This window comes from Ammodytes marinus, assembly GCF_949987685.1.
Source record: "Ammodytes marinus genome assembly, chromosome: 16".
In the NCBI taxonomy this organism is placed as follows: Eukaryota; Metazoa; Chordata; class Actinopteri; order Uranoscopiformes; family Ammodytidae; genus Ammodytes; species Ammodytes marinus.
The window spans coordinates 24,989,193-25,011,609 of record NC_137220.1 but is presented as its reverse complement, the minus strand read 5'-3'; the positions used below and the strand labels follow the sequence as shown (position 1 = coordinate 25,011,609).

The window sequence follows — 22,417 nt, the reverse complement described above, 5'->3', positions numbered from 1 at the left end:
GCTTGTACACGTAGATTCCCAGTGGCATGCTATGACTCCTGCAACACCTCCAACACACCAACTGGCCCTGGCCCTTTCTCCGCCTCTCTCTTCTCTCTCTCCCCCTGTGCCCTTTAACCTTCCTGCCTTGGTATATATAGTCTGGGTGACGAGCAGAGTTCTCCTGGCAGCCATCATGAAGGGTACAGTCTTGATCTGCTGTCTCTTCTCCCTGCTTGCTTTGCAGGCCACAGCAGGTAAGGCTTTCGGTAAGAATGTTTTGAGGTGGATTCCTTGTGTTTTTATTGACGTAGATAGAGCCATGGTTGCACTGAGAAAATGTTGGCGTACAACTGCTGCAGATGAATGAAATAGAGATGTGGCGTGGAGTTGAGTTTAGAGGCTGGTTCAATGAATGTTTGATGAAAGATTGCTCTGTTGGCTATAGATCACAGTGTCTTTTTCAGATCCAGATGCTGTTGATTCAGACTGTTTGGAATCAGGATTTTGCTGTCATTTGACCTAAAGTATAGTATAAAAGGTTATAGAAAAGGTTCCTGGGTGGCACTGGGTTTCTAGAGGCAGAGCTTGTAGGGACATTGACAGTCGTGCTGACACCGGCTGAAGATAGACCAAGACAGAAATGTTACCCCGATCTTTCTCTGTCACCCAGCAGGACTATTTAAAATCACTATTTATAATTCAACCGTTCGCAGCCAGTGAAAAATGTCAGCTTTAAGTGGCTCTTCCTTGTTTTTTCGAGTTAAATCAAAAACAAATGCAACACCAGACACTTTGAACCCATGTCTAATCATGTCTAATCATACATATTGGTGACACATATTGGGTTGAGAACTTTTCAAAGTAGAGTTCAGCCTTTCCTGTAGACTGACAGCAGGTCAGCTGTCCTAACACATGCCACCAACTGATGGAAAGTCTTAGTGTAACCAGGGAGGGTTAGACAGCCATGCGGGAGCTCCAATGGACACCATGCGTTTTGTCAGTCCTACATCTGCGTTGGTATATATGATCTCTTTGCTGAATACTTTTGAAATTGTATTTCCTACAACTTTGTTTTGGAGGAGTTACTCCAATCATGAAATACCCATAGGGGACAAGCTTTCTTGTGATGAATATCCATGACATCATAAACTACAAGGATCGTGACAATCTACCTATAAATATGATTACATGGCACCCATGGAGATCAATTACATGGTGACAACACCATCCCCCAGATTAACCCTTCTAAAAAAAAGGCCTGACTGTTGTGGGTCTGGACTGGACAGGCTGGCGTTACCCTTGTCTGTCACCCCTGTCCGTCCTTGGCGTGGTGTTCAGCTCCACATCCCGGTGCCCAGGCCTCCATATTCCCGGCTGCTGTCAGGTGTCTAAGATTGGAAGGCCCCCCTGAAACCCAACACTGCTCACTACAGTTCCTCCCTCCCTCTCGACTCCCCTTCCCTCCTGACTCCTCCTCACCCCTCCCGACCCCGAGCTTCCCTTTTCGATATGCTGCACAGCTGCTGTCACTCTGCACTGTCACAATCACAATTTATTCCCAGCAGTTGGCCTTATAGGGACATGCATTCTCCAGGCAGGAGGGGCCGGGCCTTTGGCTGCAACTCGTGCCATCACAGAGCCCTTCTGCGGGCCATGCGGGTATCTTTTTTTGGTGGCCCCTGTCCCCTAATATACTGCATTAGAACCTTGCGTATTTAGGAAAAAATAAGGAAAAATCTTAGCACACAGGAGGTTTTATTCCCAACCTGCAGTCTGTGGACAGTTAGCAGAACCATGATATCTTTGCCGCTCAGTGTGTAACGTTTTGTTCTATTGATTGGTTCAATCACTGTCCTGAACTCTGTTGAAGTAATAACTCAGAGAGAGAAGAGGCTAATATCTTTTTCAAAGGGAATGTGCAGTCAGCTTGTCGAAGAGCCCTTGTCTGGGACCATTAAGAAGTTCAAAAGGCAAAGATGTCCATGTTTTGTCCTGTGTTACAACTGAAATACAGCTGAAAGTAACAGCAGGGACTACACGTTGGTAATCTAGATGTTGTGAAATTGTATCCTTGTTTGGGTCCAGACTGAAGCAAGTTGATTACATCAACAGCATGCACTGAATGAAAGATGTTGTAGAGCTGTCTTCATGTTTTGATGTAAAGCAAGGACACTGTGACTGTGGAAATGGTAGACATTATATTATTATTATTATATTATAAGAAACCATTTTGGTAAAATAATGCTTTTCGTGCCTCTGTGTATGTGTATTATTAGGCCGTATTAGGCTCTGGGGGAGCACTTTGAACAGACCTTCAGGTGAAATCAGGTCTGTCCCATCTGATGGCTCTTGAGAGCTTCTCACAGGCTTGTCTGACATAATATTTAATGTGTCCGCAGCTGTTAAATAACTGCCATCTTTCAAGAAGCAAAGGAGAACTATGTTTTTTGGGAGGTGTGAATGGGTCAGCATATAGGTTACATGACCAAACTGCTCACTTCTAGAGGGTTTCTGTGGGTATGGCACTGTCATGTAAACATAGGTTACTATAGTAACTATTGGGTTATAATCGGGTTGCAAGAAACCCAACACTAACTTGGTCTGGTGTGAACGGCGCTGACCAACCAAATGTAGATTGGAGCTATGTTCAGTGTTCAATGTCATTTTTGAGAGTGAAAGGATTTAAATACAGCTGCTCATGCAATATAATAAAGAAAAAATATTATTAAGTCCTATAGCTAAAATGTAACACTAAGAGCCTGAGAGCTGACGTTCTCAATATAGAAATATAGTCTCTTTGGGACCTTGATTAGTTCTTGACACCAGTATGTTTATATTGAGTGGTAATACGATCCATCTTCAGTGCAGTAAAACATCTTTGGCTTCTTCGCTGTGCTGAAATTTAAAGGCACACTGTCCCCACGTGATTTCCTCTAATGGCATGTGGCATGTCTGGGACATCCCGCCGCTGGTAGTAGTAGAAGGGACCCACCACCAGTAGTGCTCAACTGCCTTCCTGCACCCCCTTCTTAAGACAAGCCCCCCCCCCAGGCCCAAGGGCACCTCACGTCCTTTGCGGGCTTTCAAACAGGAGAGCAGGGATAGAGGCATCAGATCAACACTTCAGTGTAAAGTGCCTTTGCCCTCGGCCTTCCTTTGAGCCTGTCACTCAACTTCATGTCTACCTGTCAGCAATCTAGTCCGAATGTAGCAGTGAGGGCCAGTGACAAGACCAAAGACAGTGAGGTCACTTTTTATTCATTTATATATAGGCCTACTTTAAAACAAAATACACCTACATTTGGAACATAGCTCACTTTGTCACGGGAAGATTTCGTCTATCATCCATATATACCTGTGTTAAATGCCGGAGATACATAGAAAAACCTGAAATAAAATGTGTTTTATTTGAAGAGTGTCATCAAGGCAAGGCAAGTTTATTTATATAGGCCAATTCAGACACAAGGCCATTCAAAGTGTTTTACAGGGGCATGAAATACATCAAGATTAAAAGACATCAAGTATAGAATAGACATTAGAAAAGCGAATGAAAAATATGAAACAGGACTTTAACCTATGTCCGTGGGGCTCTAACCCGCTGTGTAAACCAAACACTTTAACCCATCACTGTATTTGGACCTTACATGAGGATGTCTCTCAGTCTCCACACTGACTAACAGTCAAAACCTAAAATAGGAGGCATCCATTCTGCCCCCCTCCTCTGTCCATCTTTTGACCATTGTGGGTCTATTTTTGACTATGGGGGAGTTCTAGCTCCGCAAGCTGTGCCACCTGTTGCCATCCGTGGCCTCATCTCGCCACGCCCTGCACAAGCTGCCTTGCTATCACACCTCTGACCCTTGATTTTGGAAGAATCATGGGCATGTTCATGGATAGGTTTATTTAGTCAAATGTGCACGAAGTGTCGTTTAAAGTGTGCTAGAAATTTGAATAGTTAATGCAATATAAAGCTAATTTTACTGACCAGCAGTCATGTAGAAACTCTCCCCTTCATTTGAATTTGAATGATGTCAATGATTAAACATCTTGCCAGTGGAAACCCCTGGCCTTCAGATAAGGTTGCCTGAATCCCCCTGTGCTCAGGATAAATCCTCTGCCTGTGGGCTTCCAGGCCTGCCACCCTCATCGTGTTCACTTTAATTCAATTTACCACGGGTGTGCTGCAAGCACAACATGATCCTGGGGTTTTACACATACACAGATAGCTAATATATATAGTGTACATGCACGTCTTCTTCAGATACATACTAGCAAATGTATGCTTTAACTACATGAAATAATGCATTTTGTGTAGTTCAGTATGAAATATTAACTTTTCAAGTTCTATCGTTTTTTTAAATGGTCTCCATTTTATTTGAACTCTTTCCAGATTGGATAGCGATTGGCTCAACAATTTGTGATGTCACAAAGCAACTCAAAATTCAGGGTCAAGTGAGCCCTCTCTCCTCTGCATGTGAAAGTCTGTTTACACATTTATCAACATGTGTTCTAAAATTAAAATATCTTGGCTAACTGAAGGTGGCTATCAAACTTGAGCAATGTATAAGCACAGATGTGTTACACAACCAAGGAGTTGATTGATATTGGTTCTGATGATTGACTTGGCCCCACACAAGGATATTTAGTTGAGGCGTGACTTACCCCAGCTGCTGAAGCCATGGTAGGCTTAAACCTCCAACATTCCTGCTGGATGTGCTGATGCGGCCCAGTATGTTTCTCCAAACGTAGGGATGGTTGTGTGGCAACGGTCTCATTGAGGGCACAGATGTCTAGGGTTCATCTCCCCTGGCGCCTGCAGGGTTCATTTTGAGTGCTGATGCAAGGCCCGCCATCCATAGGCAACACTAGCGCTCTGATCTCCGCAGACCTCTGTCCCAGGGCTTCCATCAGGGATTGGCTGGATTGGAAGGTGTTAACAAGTTCACAGACGTTAAGGCCCACTCAAGAGGCGAGTGTTAAAAGACATGACTCCTCTGAGTGATGAGTCAAGTAACACACGCTTGAGTAAGCTTTGCTGCAGGGACAGGCCTGGTACATCAAGAACCTCACTCACGGTGATATTAAAAAAATGGTCCCGTCTTTACCCAGTGTTTATTATTATGACTTTTATTCCTGCCTTTCCAATATTTGTCCTCAAAATAATTTGACATGCAGCCAACCTGTGCCTGGAGAGTTTGGCAAAATGGCTGACATGTTCCACCGCTGGTGCTACACGATGCCATCACTTACTGTTGTTTCTAAAGGTCATGTCACCAAAACAATTGTGAACAGGCATGTAGCGATCATCCAAACTATGCTAGCTTTTTTATTCGACATTGCATTGAGAGGAATAGCACCCCAAGCCATTATGTGCTTGCATGCATAGACGGATGAACACACTGATTTAGCAATAGCTGATGCTACACGTCATCTTTTCTTATCACCACATCATAACCTCTGTTAAAATAGACTAAAATGATGTACTTATGTATAGACTAGTTACTGGGTCCAATGCATCCTTCATGCCCTCCTTTTTTTCTAGCTGCTAACCTTTTAGTTTCTCTTTGCCGTGCACCGTGCTGGGAGCAACATTACGCAGCTTTATTTATAGCAGGTTGACTCGGGGAGAATCAGAAGTGCTGCTATAAAGTGATTGGTTCCTTAAATATAAACATCTTCAGACCTGTAAACAAACAGGTCTTAAGATCATTTGACTTGTCATTTGATGCACATGCAGTTTTTGGCCAGAGCAACCAGCCAGTCTGACTCTTGGCCAGCATACACTACAAGTTCTTGAGCGCATGGCCAGTGGCTGTACTCCAGGTTAGGAGGGCAGGATGTCATGATGACAGGGGTGCCCTCCGTAAAGGTGGGGTTTTCTCACATTGATTGATCATTTCTATATTTGTGTAAACAGACATCGTAACGCACAAAGCAAGTGTCAGGAGCAATCTTGCAGCACTGTGGAAGACTGGGAAATGTGCAGAAATGTGGTCATTGTAAATCATTGCTTTGTTATGATAAAATCCATTTTAAGGGAATTTTTAAAAAAACGGTCTATTGTAATCCCAGTGAAAAGTGGTTCTTAGCTGATACCAATGCATGACAGCTATGAAATATTTTTTCATTTAAACTAAGAAGTATTTGAGAGCAGGGTTTATGGAGAGTATGGTTGGTTGGTTTGTTTATTTGATTGAAGATTTTATCTCCAGCTCCTTCGACCTCACCTGCTGTAGTAACACACCTGTTGTAACAGGCCAAAAGCTATACTGTGGGTAGAAGTATTGGATGTTACTGTTCACCACAGCAGATTTCACTAAACAAAGTGGCTGAAGGAAGTTCAATAAATGATCAAAGTTCTGTCTCCCACTGGCACAAATATGTCTGTAATGGTAACCTGGCTAATACATCTCTTACCCCTCCCTTACTACGTACCTCTGCTTTAGGACAGTTTCAGTTTTGGGATTTCTTGCCAGTTGCCAACTGAGATGAGAGAGTTGTGCCCTGGATAACAGGATGGTTTATAATACGTTTTATAAGATCATAATGTTGAAAAGGAGATTAAGAAATATGTAGCTGGAGAGGTTGTATTTGACTTTCCGTCAAAGTCAAGTCAGTGATTGTTAATATGTTGCATGTGCCAGAAAACTGAATTGACCTGGGCTGTGTTGTGTTGGCAGGAAGCTTTGAGACAGATGAATTAAGTTGACAATATCAATATTTAAATGATTTCATTTGTTTTACACAGTCTGACACACTTAACTGCAATGAATCATCCCCACAGCTGCTCCCAGCTGCGATAGTCCACCAACATTCTGTAAATACCTTTCAAATTCCCTAACAACTCTATTATTGGAGTGTGTGTAGCTCGGATATTAGGACCCCCCCCCAACCCCCCCAAGAGCATGGAAGTGTGAACCAGTAATACCAACTGCTACTATATATAGCCCATAGCCGTAGCAGGGTTGTCTGAAGCAGGGCTGTGTGGGAGGCGTCACGGGGAGGCCTGTACTGACGCCTGGGCACACAAGGACAGCGCGATAAGTCTGTGATAGGTGGGTAAATATAGAAGAAGAAAAACTAGAGGATTGCACATCATTCTCTCATCATCTATAACACTCAGTCCAGCTCTGAGTTCTCCTAGTCTGTTATGAAACTGGGGAAGTCCCCCCCACCTCTCTCTCTCTCTTGTCTCTTATTTTTTACTGTTGATATAAGGTCCATGGTGATGCCAAACAAATGCCTCTGTCCGTTTATTTTCAGCATTTGCTTTCTAAATTAAGAACTGACTGTATTAACAGCTGAAACATTCAGAAGTAGGCATGTGGGTGAGCGGATATGTTCTCTGTCTTTATTTCACTCTCTCTCTTTCTCTCACACACACTCTCTCTAATACACACACACACACACACACACACACACACACACACACACACACACACACACACACACACACACACACACACACACACACACACACACACACACACACTATGGTAACAAGAGTCCTCAAAATTAGAGCCAAAATTAGAGCCACATTAGAGTACATTGAATGAAATTAAATGAGAAAACTAATGTTTTGCACATTATGACATGAAACTGGTGGTGAGTTAAGGCCCATGTTATTTCCCAGTGTTGTCACGGTCAAAGCACAGAAATCAACATTTCAGAAGAGTGAAAATGATTGAGGAGTAGACTGGAGTTACGGTACCTGTGTGTGGCCTTTGCACATGATCTATGCTCAAAAGTATCACCCTGCAAGAAACGTAATAGGACATCAGCTGCCCCACTGTAATCACTGACAACAAGTATCAGTGATGGGTGCGTTGCAATTTGTCATACTTTGCAAACAATTTGTCACAGGCTGTCATGCAGTGAATGCTCTCGAGGTTTTTATATTTATAAAAGAGGAAACTCAGACAGAGAGATAGATGGTAGTGAGACAGCAGTGAAGCCAATGCAGAGGAGGCATTAGGCGTACAAGTGACGGAAGATTAAATCAAGGCTCAGTATTGGAATTCTGATTTCTGAATTTCAAACTCTTTACCCAGCACTTATTAGCAATCCTATCTGTGTCATAATACATATTGAGACAGAGGACGTATGGACTGATGCGAACCCAGAAATAGCAGCACCGTTGGCCTTTGTATCACTGCATTACTGAACATTTAGACTGGCAGGCCCAGCATGAGATTCACAATGAAACTGTCACTGGATCAGTTTTTTACATCAAATCCTGTCACCTGTTTCCTCCTCTGTTACTTCTATAATAGCCTCTACACAACAACATGATACACAGTGAGCACTTCTACCAAGTAACACATTGTTGATGTTGTTGTTTTTTTTTACAGAAGATGATGAGGAATTCATCTCTGTCCTACGAGACAGATCTCACATCGATGAGACGCTGCGGCTTGCAACTGAGGAAAAGTCTGGAGACTATGCAGGTGAGGGTTAAAGAGGGTTTAATAGGCCGTGTTTAACCAAATAGTTGTCCTTTTTTTCTGCCTTAAACGATTGCTTTTTCGCTGTCACATGATGGATACTTGGTAAGGCTGATAAAATTATTCATTTCAAAAATCTAAATAAAAAAATATATAGCCTATACAGTGTACTCATTTCACATTGTGTACTTCTTGCAACTCATTAATATGTGTACAAATGAGACAAGGATTCCAAAGTAGTTATGTACTGTTTAATTTGGAGGGGTCCTTAGGCACAAAGGATGGGGACTTAGTAGGCAACTATAGGCATATAAAAATAAAGTACAGTACACATGCCACAATAGCTTATGAAATTCAATGTACACTCGTGGTCAATCAAATTGTCCTCCCTGCCCGATTTAAACATCCTTTATTAATAACATTTCTATCCTCTTTCCATCTCCCTCTCTTATCGACCTCCAGCGGCTATCCAGTCGTTGCGGTCCATCTATCACAAATCCATCCGGCCCATGGAGCAAGCCTACAAGTACAACGAGCTGAGGCAGCACGAGATCTCAGGTATCACAAAGGCTTCGGCTGCGTCTGCACTTTGCTCTGATGCGTGTTCTTTCTTTCTTTTTTTTGAGTGTGGGTTGCCTTGGTGACTGATCTGTTGACTTGTTTATAAACACACCTTTACATCATCCTCACACCATCAACCAATTCATAATTCATGACAAAAAACATATTTTTCAATTCTTGGAGGTTTTATAGTAATGTTACTCATTTTCCTTTGGACTGTTATAAATGTGTTGTGTATATGTATTTTTATACATACATTCTGACATTCTGCAATGTCCCTGTTTGTTTTTTAAATGACGTTGCACAGTGCACTGTTTCTCCACAGTGAGCTCAACACTGTACAAGCTGCAATCTGAACTGCAAATAACAAACTCTTTCCCACAATGAAATAAAGCTTGCCCTCTTGTGGCCACTCAATAACTACACCTTTAGTTAATAGTGTGTGAAAGAGAGGGGAAAAAATATGCAGGAAAAATAAGACACACCATCCATTTGTCAACGGACATGTTTGACACATTGGGTCAAATATGGGACTGATCTCAGACCTACTTGTGCACATTGTTACTCTTCCCCTCCCTGTTTGTTCTAGTAACCTCACACCCTCACTCCTCCTCGCTCTCCCTCACCCCCTGTTTCCTTCACTTTCCTGTACTCCACCATCACCCTCTCCTGTCCATCCCCCTCATCTAACAGCCTACCCCGGACGAACCCTGGGGGACTCAGCAGCAGGTGGGTGTGGGCTGGGGGCTTACCTGTGCATGGCCCTGCCTGAAGTGCTCAGCCCCTACCCCCCTCCCCCTCCACCTGTCCTTGCACATTTGACACTCACTTAAATGAATGGAAACACAAATATTTCAGCAGATTTCACTTTGGGTGACAAGTGATCCATAAGTGAAAGGTTCAACCCATTGAGAATGTTGAAGCAACGTGGATTTACGTACTTCAAAATTCAACCGAAAATCTATATCCATATCAGAGAACTAAACCAAAACGTTATCTGTGGTTCAAGGTTTTTACCTTCTTGTTTTTTAAGCAACAAGTTATGTACAGTACATACAGGGAGGCTATCCATTGAGTTCTGTAGTGAGGGTGTAAAATGTCAAATATGGAGGGGGTTGCATGTGCGGTTCTGGCTTTTGCAAAGGAAAGACAGGTTTGAGGAGGGGACACTGGTCTGAAAAGGTGATCCCTGTTAGCCTAGGAGTGACTTTCTGTCACACTAGAATCTTTTTGTAAGCCACTGGCATCAGTGGTGGTTATTTGGAGTTTTTTGGAATTTTTGAAGACATTTTTTTCTTTCTCAAACAACCTATCTCTCTTTTTTAAATGTTTATCATTATCTTCTTTAGAATCCATTTAGGTTTAGACCAGTCAGCCATAACAGAACTATCTGACGCCCTACCACCCTAACACAATGTCCACTCACAACACAAATGGCAGCTTGATATAAGACACGCAGCTTGCTCTCAAAGCCTTGCCCTGCTCAGTCTTATGTCCGAGTATGGCACCGCTTTGATATGGCTACAGCCCTCTTTTTTCCCTCTTATGCTTTAAAACAAGCGCTACAGGCTCAATTCATGTTGCCAATCTTTCTTTTTATGTTCTCTCTCATATTAATATTGAAATATTCCCCTGTGCTCTGGACCGAGAGCGACAGTGCCATTCTGACATGCTTCTTAAGTCTCTCAGAATTGGCTTAGTTCATCCCAAACATAGTCTCGCACAGCCAGACCAAACTACAGCTAGTATCCCAACCACAACCCCCAGGATGCAATTTGGATGAATTGTTGTTTCGCGGCATAAAAAAGTGGAGAGTGTTGCAAACAGCAGCGTCTTCTGACAACAGGTCGACATTGAACAGATCAAGCTCTCACTCCTTTCCTTATCAGCAACCAATACAATCTCCGCATAAAGGGTCATTCTGTCATTTCCTTTCATTTTCAATTTGGGATGAACTTGAGAGGTTCTTTGTCATCATTTAGCACCTGCTGAGATTTAAATCCTTTTCCTTTTTTTCCTTGGTCAACAGATGGAGAGATTACCTCCAAGCCCATGGTGCTGTTCCTGGGACCCTGGAGTGTAGGGAAGTCCTCCATGATCAATTACCTCCTGGGCATGCAGGACAGCCCCTACCAGCTCTACACCGGTATGTTGTACAGAATTTCTTGTTATACAAGCATCCATTCCTTCTATTGTCCAGTCAAGAAAAAAGAAAATGCCGTCATAAATCTACAGGACCATAATTAAAGAGGCAGCTGACTTGTCTGAATGTCACAGGGTTGAGTGAGATGGGCAGATAGCATCACAGACATTTTGTTGGATTAGATCCATGACATCCTAGCAAGCTCAGAAGGCGTTTCTGACAATAGATGTAGTACCACTGTTCAAAGAGATGAACCCAGAGAATTATGGCCTGAATCTGCAGGCCCCTTTCGCCTTTAAGAGCGGCTTTATAGCAAGTTTCCACTCATTGATTAGCTGTCTGGTCCCAAACTCTACTCTTTGTGGACTCACTGCTCTCATAGCACCACTTTTAGCTTTTCATGCAGGCAGCTTTTGTGTTTCCAAAAAGGCACTGCGCACTAGCTGCTCAGCACCAAACAGATGTACACGGTTTGTACAGAGAGAAGCATTTGGCAGTTTTAGAGCCAGGAGGAAGAGGTGAACAAAATACAGCTAGAAAGTGAATATTACTTGACTACTTGACCACTACTTATGACTCACATTCATCAGGGGGGCAGTAACCATATCAACGTAAAACATGATGATGTCGATATTATGTTCTTGTCTGCCATAAAAGCTATTGTTCAATTCATTTTCGGATGTATGCACCTCTCTCTCATATTCCTTCTAATCTCTTCCCCTCTTTTCCCATTAAACTGTGTTCAGGTGCTGAGCCTACTACCTCTGAGTTCACTGTTATTACACATGGCGAGAAGATCCGCTCTGTTGAGGGTATTGTCATGGCAGCAGACAGCTCTCGGTCCTTCTCTCCCCTGGAGAAGTTTGGCCAAAACTTCCTGGAAAAGCTGGTCGGTATTGAGATGCCCCACAAGCTGCTTGAACGTGTGACTTTGGTGGACACACCAGGAATCATTGAGAACAGGAAGCAACAGGAGAGAGGTAAAACAAGGAGCTTGGCTTTCATTTATCAGTTAAAATACAAAGCAGCCGGCTGCAGCTCTGAGGGTTAAGTGATCTAATGAATCTCCTCTTTCATCCAGGCTATCCTTTCAATGATGTTTGCCAGTGGTTCATTGACCGTGCTGACCTGATCTTCGTGGTGTTTGACCCCACCAAGCTGGACGTTGGCCTGGAGCTGGAGATGCTCTTCCGGCAGCTGAAGGGTCGTGAGTCCCAGATCCGCATCATCCTGAACAAGGCTGACAACCTGGTCACCCAGGACTTAATGAGAGTCTACGGAGCGCTGTTCTGGAGCTTAGCTCCCCTCATCAACGTGACTGAACCACCCCGCGTCTACGTCAGCTCCTTCTGGCCATATGACTATGCACATGACACCAGCGTTGAACTCTTCAAGCGAGAGGAGATCTCTCTCCTGGAAGATCTGAACCAGGTGATTGAAAACCGCATGGAGAACAAAATTGCCTTCATCCGCCAGCACGGCATCCGAGTGCGCATCCATGGCCTGCTGGTCGACCGCTACGTCCAGACCTTCAAAGAGAAGATGAGCTACTTCAGTGACCCTGAACTAGTCTTCCAAGAGATTGTGGATGACCCAGACAAGTTCTACATTTTCAAGTCAATCCTAGCCAAGACCAACATCAGCAAGTTTGACCTGCCCAACAAAGAAGCTTACCGTGACTTCTTTGGCGTTAATCCAATCTCCAACTTCAAGCCCCTGTCGACCCAGTGCTCCTACATGGGAGGCTGTCTGCTGGATAGGATCGAGAAGGCTATCACCACTGAGCTTCCTGCCCTTCTGAGCAGCATTAACTCTGGCAAGCAGCCTGGTCTGTCCTCCTGCGAGGCTACTGGCTGTGGGGAGAAGCCAAAGAATCGCTACCGGAAGAACTGAGGGAAACAAAATAACTTGAGTGGGGGGAAGTAAGAAGAGAAGGGGTCTGGTGGAAGCCAACCCTGCTGTTGTCAGAATGCCTGTATTGTTGAGGAGACAGAGGAGAGGAGATTAGTGTTTTGTTTTTATCCTCAGGAGAATATTGGGTGGTGTATTTAGGGACTGTGGGAATCAGGCAGATAGAGGGAGGGAAGGGTCATTGTTTGATAAGGCAGCTGATGGACACAGGTGCTAAAGAAATGAGAGCATGCCACTGATCACTGAGTTTTGTTAAAATACATGCCTTCCACTCTCCCTCGCACAATAACAGTGGACCGTCTGGGATTTGTGGGTTAAGGAAGCAATGATCTGACGAAACACACGTAAATGGAAAAAAGTCAGCTCAAATAAATATTGAAAACAGTCAAATACCAGCTCCCTCGTATGTGAATAAACCGGGAAAAGTGGAAACAGGAGTTGCAAATTTGTCTTCTAAAATCTTGAAAATTGCATTTACAGAAAGTCAATTCCATAAGTAGCCTATTTCTTTTTTGGGTGCTATACAAATCCTTTGTGTTCGGGATGTCATCCAAACCTCTGCTTCTGACATAGATTAACAGTAATGTTGCATGTTAGACCCCCACATCTTATTTAACAGATGCATGCATTTCATTCTAACATAAACTTTAGATAGTACTTCCTCGTGTAACTGAAACTGAACTTAGCCCGCCATTCAACTATTTTCCCCCCCAGTAGTTTTATACACTCATCTATCCTGGTTGTTGACAACCTGTGAAATGAGCACTATGGAAGCAGAGGTCAGGGTTCAAGGGTCAAGAGTCTTCAGATGGGTGGTTATGTTCATTCTGCTTCACCTACTGTTTCTGTTGCGTCTATAAATTGGCCAATCTTTGGCAGAAATACAATATTGTGTTATGATTTTTTTTTTCTTCATCCTTGAAATAAGCTTCCCAGCTACTGTATTTAAAGCTGAACGACCATTAAAGATAAGTCATGAAGGATGTGTTTGGAGTATAGCTGTCTTTAGCAATTTCTTCTGCAGGTTAGAAAGCTATTTATTGATTTTTCTGTGTAAACTTTCCAATGGGCATTATAGGTTTGTGAAGTGAACAATGCTAAATCATTTTACAAACCCTTCTCTGCAACATTTTGATAGTGGATCTCTGTGACAGTGGATTTCTTAGCTTGTGAAAAATGGGCCAGAGGTAACGGTGAAGTGGAGGACTCATGAGATGACCCCTGACCTCTGTGGAAAGAAGGGAGCCCCATATACTAGCCTTTATAGTGGGGACACATGTCACAGCTGACAGTTCTTATGTAAGCCTACCTCAGTGATCTTCCCAGGACTATGATATGGTCAAATTGCTTTTAAATAGTTTGACATTTTGCTGAAATTGGACACCAGACAGATTCTTGACTGTGCACAGTAACTCCAAGACCTGGACAAGAAATAGTCCAGCACAAAGAGTCTCCGGTCTCAATGGGATTAACCTGTCTAAATAAAGGTTATAAAAAATAAGCCCTCCTAAAACTACAACATGTCGCTTTTACACTATATAGCGGTATATTGATAAGGCAAGCCAGATATAATGTGCTTATTAGGGAGCTTTTTTGGTTACCAATCTAACTGTTTCCCCATTTCTAGTCTTACCAGCCAGCCATCTGCTGGCTCCATGCTACACATATACAGCACATGAAAGTGGTATCACCATCAATCGACCAAAATGTCAAACTGTTGAATTAAGGCAGCGTCCCAAACCATCGAACAGGTAAGTAATAACTACAGCTCCAAACGCCAATGCACTCCCAGCTCCCTCTCTGTCCTCCTCCCTCTCTAAACCCATAGTGAAGAGTGTTCTTTCCGACTAAAATCTGAAGCCTACTGAAAAAGAAAAAGATAACTAACAAAATGAATCTTACATTTGCCTATTTTTCTCATATTATTGTTGTTGAGTGCTCCACTGGATGTGTTAAGTATGTTTACACTGCAGATCCAGAAGATGCCCACTAGAGAGTGCTGTGTAAAAGTGTAAAAAGTTACACAGAACACTTATACTATATACTCATCACAGCGACAGTTAATAGATGGGTGATGGCTTGTGCTAATGACGTTGTGTGGTTGTCTTGTTTGGTATGTTTTCATTTATCAGTTATCTTAAGTTACCTGTGAATTAGATCTGGTTTGTCCCATTAAAGTAGTTGTTGGTTCACTTTTTCTTTTTGGTTTTGCTATAAAAATTTAAATTAATCATGGCCCAATTGTGGACGCTTCATCATCAAGAATAAAGATTTCTGATTGACTTGGAAGTGACACCTTGTGGTTTGTGGATAAATGGTAAGATTTCACCCGGAAAACAGAGGGATTAAAAATGTTGATTTGAATTCATTTTTCGATGTCTCACTCACAGCTCTGAGTCTGCCTACATTCATATCCCTGTTAAATTTCTCTCCTTGCAATCTGAACACTCTGGAGTTCTAATATCTCAATTGTTGGGTTTAACAGGATGATTTTACCCAATATCTGCAATGCACCAGCCGTTTGTCATGACTGAACACATAGGGGTGTGTACATCCCTGGGGCGACTCATGGACCCATAAAGAAAGGGGCGACTGTGGCTCAGTTGGTAGAGCGGGTCGGCCGATGATCAAAGGGTTGGAGGTTCGATCCCCGCCCTGCCACCTGTGTCATAGTTGTTGTGTCCTTGGGCAAGACACTTCACCCACCTTGCCTCGTGTGAATGTCGATAGTTAGCCTGCTATCAGTGTATGAATGTGTGTGTGAATGGTAACGTGTAAATGGGAACAGGTCTCCCTTGCAAAAGAGTCTTCGGACCCAATGGGATATACCTGTATAAATAAAAATAGAGGGGTGTGTACATGTGGATGGATTGTATAAATGTTCGGGTGTGAGTGTATACATTTGGAAAATTGGCTCTATAGTTCTAATAGTTGTGCACCAAGACTCCTCTATGGACGTTGATTTAATCCCACATGCATTTCCTTGCCAGTGTGTTCCCTTTTTCCCTCAAACATTATATTACAAGAATTCAAATTGAGTACGGGAGTTGAAATTCATAATTGTACAAGTACCCATACACAAAAAATAAATCGAAGCCGATGGCCTTTAAAATATAAACACTATGGCTATTTTCTGCAAATAAATAAATAAATAATTAAATACATATACATATTATACTAAATAACTTAAATAAAATCCTGCTTCATGAACACATTGTGAACATATTTACTGTAAATATATGGTATTTTTGGGCAGGCACAAAACAGACAGACATGTTTGCTTCAACAAATAAAAAGATCTTAATACAATTTGCACAAAACATACTGATGTACAGTAGAGCCACATACACCTAGGCACTTGGGCACGGCACAATACATACTGTAGGCTGCGTCTTGCCTTTAGAGCAGGGGTTTTCAAAGTGTGAGAGAGTGAGCCCCCCCTCAGAGAACAAATTTCAGTGGAGCCCCCCCCCCCCCAAAAAAAATATATATTATTTTACAAATTTAAACATGTTTTTGAAACATTCTAAAAAATTTTGTGCGTTTTTAAACACATTTAATACATTTGAACATCTTAATCCAGTGTGTTAATCTTGCTTCCTTTAAGCATGGATAATACTGACTGAGTGTGCATCGGAGTGAGAAAGATAGGCAGACAGACTTGCCCAAATTATTGACTAGTTAAATGTCATTCACACACCCAGTGTTTTTTCGCTAGTGCCTCAAATGTCCTGCTGGAGGAGAATAGTAGCCAGTGGAGAACCAGACCCTCGTAGGGGGGTCCGGGGGTATGCCCCCCCGGGAGATTTTTTTTCATCTTTTTAAAGTGAAATGCATGAATCTGGTGCACTTTGAGAGGACAATTAAGAGGCTAAATATGAGGAATTTTGTGTGAACAAATAATTTGGAGACACTGGGTCTGATGAATTAGAAGCTATTGAAGAAGGACACATGGATTTTCCATAAAAATATTAATTTAAAATAAACAAAATGTATGCAGGGTCCTCTGGGTTGGGCTCGGTGCTCTTTTTCTTTAACAAGACCTATTTCTCTGTAATTTACTGAATGCATTTAAATGCAGTGAGGGGAACGAAGCAGAAGAACTTGTGTCCAGCTATGCCATGATCTTTGTATAAAAAAATAATATATATATTTTTTTTTACATATTCATCCGCGCCCCGCCCCACAGTTTGAAAACCGCTGCTTTAGAGTATATACTATGCACATTACATATAGGCCTGAATTGCTGACCACTGTGGGTTGCTGTTTAATATTTATCTAAGACTAAAGTGAACAGGAAACAATTCTATACAAAAGCAGAGACTTATCCACCTTACAGCATAAACAGTCTATGGTCTCCACCCTTCTCCAAACACGTGCTCGTTACATTTGAGTCTTTAGCCTCGTTTGAGATGTCGCCGTCTAGCTAAGACCTGCGCAATTATGACGCTCGGCTTGCTGAGCGCACATCATTTTTGCAGCATTTTTGTTGTGCGCTCAGCAAGACGCGTGTCATAGTTGCGCAAGTCTGAGCAAGACGGCTCCAAGTCGAACGAGGCTTTTTTGTTTTACCGAGTGCGTGCACGTACCTCGAGCGTACCCCTCCCATCAAACAGAAACAGCAGCATCAAGTCAACCACAAGGTATAACCACCAAACCGGAAACTCATATAGGTTTTCCAAAATAAACAACAGTCCTCAATAGAAACGTGTAGGGGATAAGGTTCAATAAGTGCCACACAGGTGCCACATAATGAGTAAAAGGAAATACTTGAGACAATAGGGATATTTGGTGCAAGTGTTTAGCTCCACAGATTCTGGGGTTTAATTTATTACGTGAGACTTTAAACATTATGTTTAGCACTTTTGTAGTCCACGGAGAGGTGCCACTGCTCTTGTGCAGCAGCTATAATTAAAACAATTACATAAGTTAATTGCTGCTGTCCTTCTTAGTTTTGACACTTTTGACCGTTTACAATATCAATATTTTAACATAGGGTTTATTTTGAAGGAAAAGGGCGGAAATTATCTTAATTGTGTTATTGCAAACTTCACACCCACACACACACTTTCATACACGCGCTTGTCGCTGCTGGACAGAAGATGGTGGCGGATGCTGCCACTGAGTTGCACACCGCGCCTGGATAGCGCATACTACATTCCATTCAGGTGTCGATGCCGCCGTAGCACGCATATGGTCAGATAACGGGAGATAATTAAATCTCATGGTCACTGTGGACGATTCGGGGAATGGGAAAACTGGACGATATGCATCAGCCCTAATCCATCACATATCTGCCTTGTGTCAAAGAGGAATGATTTAGAGACATGAAGATATCCTCTTGTGTAGCCCATGCAATTCATTTGAAAGTGGCTGGATCAAGACAGCACTCTGTTTTGACCTGTGGTGAGGGGGGCGTTGAGCGGAGGAGGATACCTTTTAATTAGCCCGAGTCTCTCCGGGTTTTGGTTTTCCTTGTCTGCCATTTGGAGGATTGGGGTGGCGAGCTGCTGCGGGCAAACTTTACTCCAGAGAAAAGGATGGTCTCTAGGTGATACTTCACTGAGTCTATACTAAAGCTGCATTTTTCTTTTTCGCAGTTGTCCGCTTGACACAGGATACAGCCTACAGCCAGGAGGCGGCTTGGTCGGATATCTTGACAATATGGATATTTCCTTCGGACGCACCGTGTCGATGGATCATTGGGTACAGTTGGTGTGACTGGATACCAAAGCAATACTGATCAGCACTGAACTAAGACTGGATGTTGTACGCTGGAGGAGAGGGATTTCCCACTCAGTCATTGAAAGCTGGAGCTCTTGCAATACAACCAAAACAGTTAATAGGGTATTTCCTGCGCACCGATTTCCATGCATTTGCCTCCTGCAGACATCCGTGCACACGTTGCCCTCTGGGTTTTGACACCGGAGTAGACTGCACATAGGCCCCTTCAGCAAAGAGCATATGGGTTTAAATAAAAGCTCTGAAACCTTTTTGCGCGCGTGATCCGGATTCGCGCCTTGTAATCAAAAGCTTGCCCAAAACGGTAAACAGTGGATCTCGAGTTGAAGCAAGTGCTGAGGCTGAGGTTATGCTTAGAGCTGTGAGCAAAACGTGTGTTAAAGTAGGCTTAGATGTGTGTAGGCTATTCCCAGTGGAACTGAATGGAACTTAACCCTGAATCGATACGGGAGAATGGACATGCACCACTAATTAAAAGTACAGTGACTGCAAGAGCTTTTTAAGAAAACACTCAATAACATATTTGAACCGGATTTGGTATTCCACCCTTACTCCTTCACGCAATAACTCACAAAACCTTTCACGAATGATTATCAATGGTTTCTTTTTTCAACTTTTCCCTTTACGCGCAGTATTTCATAATTCTCTGAATTTTTCCCAAATATTTTCCAAATGAGTGAAGCAGTGAGTAAGCACCTTCAGTGGTCCTGGACTGGAACAGAGCAGGCAGCTAGTCAATAAGCTTGCGGTTTCAAGTGCGTCAAAACAGAAGGGAATGTAGAGGAATGCAGGGACTGACGTCAAGAGGGGCTTTAATGAACTATTCAAAATCTTTGGACGGTCAGCCAGTGTTTCTTCACCCACTACACTGCTAACTGAGTGGAATTTGTTTTCCCTGGAACGGTTTTTGTTTGTGATTTTCCTTTTTCACTACTAAGGGTAAACAATCATTGTCCAACACTTTGCCTTACTTCACTAACTGATGAAATAACTGTCCCCTCTGCATGTTCATTTATTTTGGCTAATAAAATAAAAGCAACATGGCATCCCCCCAACATCAACAACTGCTGCCTCACAACACAGAAGTGAGCTGTGACTCAAGTGGAGATGGAGGCGTCTCGGTGAAGATTGGCAGTAGTGTCAAACACAAGCACGGAGGCGGGCCGCTGGGTTCACTCGGGGGCGGCTTCATGGGGGGATCCAAGCACTGCAAGTACAGCATCTCCTCCAGCTGCAGCTCCGGAGAGTCTGGAGCCAGGAGGCCGGCGGTCAAGAGCTTTCGCACGCAGAGGAAGATGCCTCAGCTCTTTGAGAGGTCTGCCGGTCATTTCTGGGACCCAAAGTTTGACTCCTCAATCCTGGAGGAGGCCTGTAGGGAGCGGTGCTTCCCTCAGACCCAGCGGCGCTTTCGCTACGTGCTCTCTTACCTGGTCATCTCTGCCCTCCTCTGGGGATCCTACTTTGCTGCCAACCCTTCCCGCTGTGACAGGACGGCCTTCCTCATTCCCACCGCGTCTTTCCTCCTTTTCTGCCTCCTTCTTTTCCTCCTCACTTTCACTAAGCTCTACTCTCGCTGGTACAACCAAGCATCTCTGCTGCTCATCTTTGTGACCCTCATCCTGACCCTGGCCCCCCAGATCCAGACATCCAGCTTCAGGGACCCAGAGACTCCTACACCTGCACTGGATGTTGAGGAGTTCAGTGGCATGGGACCCACATACAACCTGTCCTATGAGAAGCTGGGGGAAGATAGCCCCTGGTCCCCCTGTCTTTCTCCTGTAGGCACCTTCTCCCTCTGTATTGAGGTTCTTCTGTTGCTTTACAGCGTTCTCCATGTTCGCCTCTATGCTTCTGTTCTGCTCGGGTTTCTCTACTCTGTCTTTTTTGAGAGTTTGGGCTGGCTACACCTAACCCCAGCGGCGGATAGCTGGAACTTAGCCTATCAATCAGACTGGGATACGTTGAGTTGGCTGGGCCCAGCCAAAGTGCTACTGCACCTCTGTGCCCACGCCATGGGCATCCACCTATTCATCATGTCTGAGGTGCGGTCACGCAGCACCTTCCTTAAAGTGGGACAAGCTATCATGCATGGCAAAGACCTAGAGGTGGAGAAAGCCTTGAAGGAGCGAATGATCCACTCTGTCATGCCCAGACTGGTGGCAGATGAACTGATGAAGCAGGGTGATGAGGAGATAGGGGATAACTCTGTTAAGCGATACTCTACCAGTGGTGCAGCGGCTGTCATCTCCAGCCCTAAAAACAATAAACGCAAGAAAACATCCATCCCTCGAGGCCATATCATCTTCAGACCCTTCAACATGAAGCGGATGGAGCCCGTCAGTATCCTCTTTGCAGACATCGTGGGCTTCACAAAAATGTCTGCCAACAAATCTGCTCATGCTCTCGTTGGGCTCCTTAATGACTTGTTTGGACGTTTTGATCGACTTTGTGAGCTCACTGGCTGTGAAAAGATCAGTACTCTAGGAGACTGTTACTACTGTGTGGCTGGCTGTCCTGAACCCAGACCGGACCATGCCTATTGCTGCGTGGAGATGGGCCTGGGCATGATTCAGGCTATTGAACAGTTTTGCCAAGAGAAGAGAGAGATGGTCAACATGAGGGTGGGTGTCCACACTGGCACTGTACTGTGCGGGATCCTGGGCATGAAACGCTTCAAGTTTGATGTTTGGTCAAATGATGTCAACCTGGCCAACCTGATGGAGCAGCTGGGCGTGGCTGGACAGGTCCACCTATCACAGGCCACTGCCAACTTCCTGGATGACCGATACCAGCACCAAAGCGGACAGGTCATTGAGAGAATTGGACAGAGTGTGGTGGCTGACCAGCTGAAAGGTAGGTGCTCTGTGAAACTAGTGCATAACAAATTACCATGTCAAGTAGATTTAGTGCATAAATGTTAATGTTTTTCTAGTGTAATTTCATATATTTTGGTCCCTTTGTATTTTTGCTTACAGTATGACAAAGGTATGCCTTGTTTCTTCAATTCCCACAACAATAATATAACTCCAAGGTCAGAAGCAGTTGCTACGAATTGGCTGCAACACTGAAATGTATCACTGCAGACAGTAATGCTCCCTTGAGCCTAGATAGATATGCATGCTTAAGTTATGTCCTGTACTGTGTTTCTGCCATCCATAGACAGATGGATAAAAGCATTGGCAGGGGAGCATTTGCATTGGTTGGGCAAGGTCGCACTGAGTTTCAGCATCATGTATCGTACCCGGGGCAGATGGGCTGGCACATGGTTTGAGTCAGTTATAAGTGCCCTCTGTGGTGATGGTATTATGTGACTGTATCACAGACCAGACGCCATCTTTTTTTTCCAGATCCTTGCCTCCATCCTGTCTACCAACTCTTTGTTCTCTCGTTCAATTACATTACCTTTCAGACGTCTTAGATGGGTCCTGTTCTCTTAACCTCACCCTGCACCCCAGGGAACGCTTTACAACTAAATGCAACTGTCTCCTTTAATTGAGATTGGCCTGCAGCTGTAACTACACCTCTTTCTCTCTTCCTCTCTTTTCTTTTCTCTGTAAACTCATCGACTTCAGCTTTTATTTATAACATTATGCAAATCTGCCCAGTGTGACTCAATGTTATAGCGTAATGTCTC

General features: G+C 43.6%; 2 protein-coding genes across 5 annotated transcripts in view; both read left to right on the top strand.

Moving 5' to 3' along the window:
* Positions 1 to 160: 160 nt before the first annotated feature.
* Positions 161 to 15,287, top strand: srl (sarcalumenin; the record flags this gene model as incomplete). 4 transcript variants are annotated; one of them, XM_080043388.1, is made up of 7 exons in its annotated part: positions 161 to 248; positions 8,337 to 8,429; positions 8,889 to 8,984; positions 9,681 to 9,716; positions 11,017 to 11,133; positions 11,877 to 12,110; positions 12,212 to 15,287. In XM_080043388.1, the coding sequence occupies 7 exons, from the start codon at positions 176 to 178 to the stop codon at positions 13,021 to 13,023; spliced, it is 1,461 nt and encodes a 486-aa protein (XP_079899514.1). In that variant the 3' UTR covers positions 13,024 to 15,287. The 4 variants fall into 4 exon arrangements, with proteins under 4 accessions (XP_079899514.1, XP_079899515.1, XP_079899512.1 ...); XM_080043386.1 differs by having other exon boundaries at positions 176 to 236; positions 8,334 to 8,429; XM_080043389.1 differs by lacking the exon at positions 9,681 to 9,716 and having other exon boundaries at positions 161 to 236; positions 8,334 to 8,429.
* Positions 15,288 to 19,823: 4,536 nt separating this feature from the next.
* Positions 19,824 to 22,417, top strand: part of LOC307262803 (adenylate cyclase 9) — a gene marked incomplete at its 5' end in the record, with an annotated part of 37,722 nt that continues 35,128 nt past the window's right edge. The window contains one exon of the mRNA XM_080043794.1: positions 19,824 to 21,636. Coding sequence (XP_079899920.1) covers positions 19,824 to 21,636 — 1,813 coding nt within the window. The remainder of the gene's footprint in view (positions 21,637 to 22,417) is intronic.